We start from the raw sequence: 6,000 nt of genomic DNA, 5'->3' as shown, positions 1-6,000 counted from the left end.
AATGGAGGCTTAGAGAGGCGAAGGCAATTGGTGTGATTTCCTGATCCCCAGAGCAGACATTTAGCAAATATTTATGTGCAGCAAGCATCTAGAGCTTCCCTGGTGTCTCATATGGTAAAGAATCTACCTGCAATGCAGGAGACCTGGGTTTGCCCCTGGAGAAGGGAATGTTATCTACGCCAGTATTCTTACCTGGAGAATTCCATGGACAGAGGAGCCTGGTGGTCTATAGTCCATGGGTTGCGAAGAGTTGGCCACAACTGAGCGACTAACACTTAGCACACAAGTATTCATGACTGTGTGCTTATTACCCACTCAACCTTGAACATCATATAAAAGAAGTGTATTTTTAAATATATGTACCAAACTTTAATTTTCATTTCACACTCAAAACTTCTGTACAAAAAGAGGCAAAGCAGGCAAAAAAATTACAATGACTTCAGCAAACAACATATGACAATTTTTAAACAGCTTTGTGTATGCAACAGCCTTTATAGATGTAGTGGGAAAATTGGGTTCCAAAGTTTTTGTTTCTTTAAGACAAAATTCCAATGTTTATTATTAACATCTACAAAAATTTGTAGCTGTCTGGGATACAAGATTGAATGAAAAGTCTCTGATGTCTACTGCACAGGTAGATCCCAAGACTGAGTAAGCTTCATTTTTATTTTGAAGAAGCATGAAATTATTGTTACTTAAATGTGATAATGTATTAAAAACCTCAGTTTACCATTAATATCTTGATACAGCGGTGGTGACTAGGAGCAAACACCGATGAAGCATGATATTAACTAATAGTTAAAGGATAGTATCCAGGAGTTGCTTTCTGGTTCTTAATTAAAACTCCAGCTCCAATGGGTCACCACAACTCAAAACATGGTCACTTTCTTTTTAAACTAATGTCTAGTGGCACATAAAACGTTTCCGAGAACAAAATTATAATGCCAAAGTAGCAATGCATCTAAGAAATGTCATTTTCACCTTGTCACTTGCCCAAAAATAAATATCTGAGTAATGGGGTACACTTTTATTTGAAAATTATGAGACCTCAAATATGAAATACAGCTAACATTGACATGGATACCGTGGCTAGCACTTTCCCCTGAACAGCTCATGGGTCCTGGACACACGTGCATGCAGCATACAAAAATGTGATTGTTCAAGGACACCTGAAGGACAGTCTGTTAAAAGAATCGGTCTCCCACTGTAGCTCTGGAGTGGACCCAAGGCCCACCACCTGTTAGTGATCACAGACATTCAGTTAACCTGTCCTGCTGCTAACCAGAGGCAATAGTTCAGGCCCTGGGCTTTTGAGAATCCATGTTCTGGTGAATCTTGGCTTTGAAACAAGGTGGCCTGGCTAAACTGGGGCAGGCCAGCAGCTCCTCACCCCATATGTTTGGTCCCACTTGTGAGAAAGTCGAATTAAAAATTATACATGTGCTCAACCATTTACTCCGCAAGTCCTTTCTCTGATATGGGAGGAAAATAGACCCTATGACAATAAATATTGAGTACTTCTACCTTTCTAGTCTTGACAGTTGTTGCCCAAAGACAACATGTGGCTTCCAAGTAAAAGAAGCTGAGTATCTAATGAATTTGTTCACCCAGTGTTATCCCAACTTCTGGCTTCCTCTAGGGTTTTAGAATCCCTAGGTTTGGAAAGGTCTTTGAAAGCCATTTAGTGCATTTCTGTTATGATGACAGAACCCTCATCCAGCCAGCTGTACTTGTTCAGCTTGAAAAGCTCCAAGGAAAAGGGCTTTTCCTCTCTTTATTGACTGACTGACATTTAGATATAGACCAGGGAGTCCGTTCTGCCACTGAATGGATTTGTTAAAAATAAAACCTAAGTATGTCTCTCCTATTCTTAGACGACTCAAGGGACTGCCACCTGGCTACCAAAATCCAGAAAGTAATGGTGTGACAGCTCATTCCTTGGGACAAAGTAATCAAACCCTGATATACCAAACCCAACTTCTGGAATTATCATTCCCTGGGTAACTTTCTGCTTCTATCAGAAATAGGCAAGCAATTATACAGGCCAGGTTGAATATTTAAAAGTGTCCAATATCACCCTATAGTATGTATGCATAGGCCACGTGGTGAAAAGAAAAGGACATGGAATCAGGAATGAGGCATCCTGGGTTCTAGTCCTACAGAGGGGTAATGCTGTTTGACTTCATCCTCACTGGAGACCAGAATAAATAGTAGATTTCCAAGATTCCACTCTAAACTCTGATCTGCAGACAGATAACCCTTGTCATATCGCTAATCATCAAGGCAAGGTGGGGTGATGCTTACCGGATTCTATTTACAAAGGAAGGATGAGAGAGTCAGTCTTCTTATTGGCTCATGGTCTTATAGGAGTATTGGAGGTTATCTATTTTATTTGCCCATTTTATAGATGAAGAAAGTGAGACACAGAGAATTTAAGTGAATTTTCCAAGTTCACTCTGAATCAACAAGTCTACCATTTAATCCCAGTACTCAGGCCCGAGTTTATACATTGTAACAAGCTGGCAGTTAGGTCCTGGAGGAGCTGTCTTTTAAATATCAGGTAATCAGAAAATAAAAATCTCCTCTCTAAATTCCCCAAGCTTTCTGATAACTAGTTAAGTTCTAGCTAGATCTTTGCTGCCACATGAATGGTCCCCAGAGGCCATGGCTCCTATTAGGAGGAGTTGTGTGCCCAGCACTCCACAGACAACTGGAATATTAGCAACCTCACCCACAATTTTAGCCAGAGCTCCACTTCCCTGATCCTGGAGACAGAGGGCTGAAGCAGAGAGATGACTGTCACCGTTGCTTGGATGCCCTTCTTCCCCACCTGTCCCCACTTCCACGACAGTCACCAGCCCAGCCACAAGAGTACATCTTTCTATTCTCCTTTCTCCTCCACAAACTGATGCAAACATGCTGATTTTTTCCTCTTGAAAAATGGAAAGGGAACGTTACAGGGTATAAATCAAAATAGGAAGACAGAATGCTGATAAATAAAATAGGTGCAAACAGAAAAGTTGCATGGGTGCTGTGCCTTCTGAGGAAAGAGAGGGGGTGTGCTGAATTCCAGACACTGGGGTTTGTATCTCCACTGGCATTTTTCTTTTCTGGGACTCCCCCCATCTCTCTGTCAGGATAACAGTTGTGTTTCTTGTAGCTGGGCTGACCCAGGAAATCAAACTCTTTGTGTTTTTCTGACTATACTTCCCAGAGAGATCAATTTAATCTAGAATTAAAACATGACCACAAACTGTTGGGAAGTTCTGATTGTTACAGGCGTAAGGAACTCCAGTAGCAAAGATCAATGTCTCCAAATTCTGCCTTTTGGAGAAGGGGTTTTTGTTTTAGACATCGAAGGTAAGGCTCTCCAGTCAATTTATGATCTCTGGGTTGAGTCAGTCAGGATACAAATTAAGGTCCATGTATTTCAGTGACAAGAAGGAAACGGTTATGTAAATACACAAGTATTAACATCAATCTGTATTAAATTATGTAAACATATACATCTTCTGAGGTCAGTTCAAAGATCCTCTTCACTGAGCAAGGCTTTACTGAAGCATCGCTCGAATCTGTTTGGAAGTCGATTCATCATTCAAGTGCTTTGTAGTGAACCTGGATGGAGAGAAAAGGACGGCAGTCAGTGTGCAAACAGTGTGCTCTGAGAAAGCTTTGATCAGAGTTGTCAGCTCATCTTTGGCTTGGAAGGCACAGCTGATATTTAGAAATCAAACTTGGCATCTGTTCTTTACACAAAGAGCCACACTTCAGTGCCCAACTTAGTCTCAGATTTAATATTTGATCCTTCCTTCCAAAGAAGTTTATATTTTGGTTATTAAACAAACAGATCTTCTACCTAATCAAATAATTACATGAAGGAGATACAAGCAATCTCGTTTTCCAGGGAGACAGATTTCATGTGCTTGAGTGCAGGCTCTTGGCCATCTAGGGCACACCTCCTGAGTCACCGATTGTAAAAGCTTGGTTTGCATATAACAACACTGTTGTTGTTTATTGCTAAGTCGTGTGTGACTCTTTTGCCATGCTATGGACTATAGCTCACAGGCTCCTCTGTCCATGGGATTCCCCAGGCAAGGATGCTGGAATAGGTTGCCATTTCCTCCACCAGGGATCGAACCCACATCTCCTGCACTGGCAGGAGGATTCTTTACCACCCAGTCACCATAACAACATTATCCAACTCTCTAGTTACTGTTTTCTCCTTTTGTGAGAGTGCTTATCCTCATTACCACCGCAAGGGGGCACTAAGGCAGACCCATATAGGAAAGAAAAGTGGTGTAATGTGCATCCTCACATTTACTGGTCATGAAAAGGAAGGAAAGGAGAATTAACATGTAATAAAATCTTGACTGTGTTCCAAGCACTGTGGAAGTTTTTATTTCACTCACACTCACACTAACTCTTTGAAGGACAGGTTATTACTTCCATTTTACAGATGAGCAAACTGAGATTTAGAGATGTTAAATGACCCATTCCAGATGACAAATACAACAATGCATGATTTATGAAAAATTTGTGGTTTCTGATGTGGATCCAGGTCTAGCTGCCTTAAAAGTCTGTACCCTCTGACTTCATCACAGTGCCTAGAGGAGACACAAAATACCAAGAACCCAGTGGAACTCGCAGTCTACCACAGTGCCCTGGTCTCCAAGCCTTGCTTAACAGAATGACATTGGACTTCCCTAATGGTCCAGTGGTTAACCTTTCAATGCAAGGGGCGTGGGTTCAATCCCTGATCGGGGAGCCAAGATTCCCACACACCTCATGGCCAAAAAACCAAAACATAAAACAGAAGCAATATTGTCATGGATTTAACAAAGACTTAAAATGGTCTGCATCAAAAAAATCTTAAAAAAAAAATCAGAAGCCAAAAGTTTTCTTAGTGAGTGTGGAAAGTCTGCCTTCTATGAAATGGGCACCAATGGAGAAAAACCTTGGTTTACCCACAGAATTTGAAAGACTTAGGTTAATGCTACATCTGTTCTGAAGAATGGTGACTTAGCAGCTGCACCAAAAAGGATCAGCCTCAGTGTATAATTTATTCATGTCATATGCATCTGAGTTTCTTCCTTTATTAGTTGGGGATAATAGATCTTACCATTCTGACTTGTGATGATTAAATGAGGGCATGAAACATACATGTTGTACATCATAGAGTATCATTGCTCCATTTCACTTATTGAACATTCACTACATGAATGGTATTGAGAGGAACAGAGGGAAATCACCAATGAGTAAGACAGCAGGGGCCATAAACTTTTCCAGATGGCAATCCAATTGGCACGATTCAACAAACTATATAGATGTGTCACAGCTAAACAAATAAGAGTCCTGCCCCTGCAGTGGATTAAGTGCATGTGTCCTTGGGAAGAGCAGGTGCTTTAGCATGGCTCAGGAGCAGTGAGGAGCTGTCAGGGGCATTGGCCAGATACAAGGGCATCCAGACAGGGGACCAGGGTTCTCAGTATTGGCAACTCCACAGATGCCTCATGCAGGGACCTTCAGAACAAACCCACAAACCCAAAATGGATGCCTGAGCCCCTATCCCAGCGATTAAAATTCATTTGGTCTGGGTTGGGCCCAAGCATCAGTGTTGGCAAAAGCTATCCACCTAATTCTCATATGCAGCCAGGTCTGGGGAGCAGGGGTGGAGGGGGAAGTGAGACCCAGGAGGCTTCTTCTCCTGACAAGTCCCCACCAACCACAAAGCAGTGTGGCCAGGATCTGGTCTTTGACCCGCAGGGTCACCCAGACCAGGGTTTAATCTTGGCTCAGCCATCTGCTGTGAGAACTTTTGCCAAGTGAGTTGACTTCTCTAAATTTCAGTTTCTTCCATCTGTGAAAAGGGGATGATAAAAATGGGGCTGACCTCAACATGTGTTAACAGACGTAAGAGGTTAAGCTTGGTGTTTTTAGCCCTCGAACCCTAGCAGCATCTAAATTAGCAGTGGATCTGAAGGGTTGCTACCCCACAGGGCT

The 6,000-nt window shown here is 42.0% G+C and overlaps 1 protein-coding gene across 3 annotated transcripts in view; it reads right to left on the bottom strand.

The window, feature by feature from the left end:
* Nucleotides 1–344: 344 nt before the first annotated feature.
* The window catches only part of CYRIA (CYFIP related Rac1 interactor A), a 102,804-nt gene continuing 97,148 nt past the window's right edge, over nucleotides 345–6,000 (bottom strand). For all 3 annotated transcript variants that reach the window (XM_025261536.3, XM_044926226.2, XM_025261537.3), the window contains one exon: nucleotides 345–3,615. In XM_025261536.3, the coding sequence (XP_025117321.1) occupies nucleotides 3,552–3,615 (64 nt within the window). In that variant the 3' untranslated portion in view covers nucleotides 345–3,551. The remainder of the gene's footprint in view (nucleotides 3,616–6,000) is intronic.

The sequence above is a fragment of the Bubalus bubalis genome, chromosome 12 (genome assembly GCF_019923935.1).
Source record: "Bubalus bubalis isolate 160015118507 breed Murrah chromosome 12, NDDB_SH_1, whole genome shotgun sequence".
Lineage (NCBI taxonomy): Eukaryota > Metazoa > Chordata > Mammalia > Artiodactyla > Bovidae > Bubalus > Bubalus bubalis.
The sequence above is the reverse complement of the archived record's forward strand: the minus strand, read 5'-3'. Positions and strand labels throughout refer to the sequence as shown.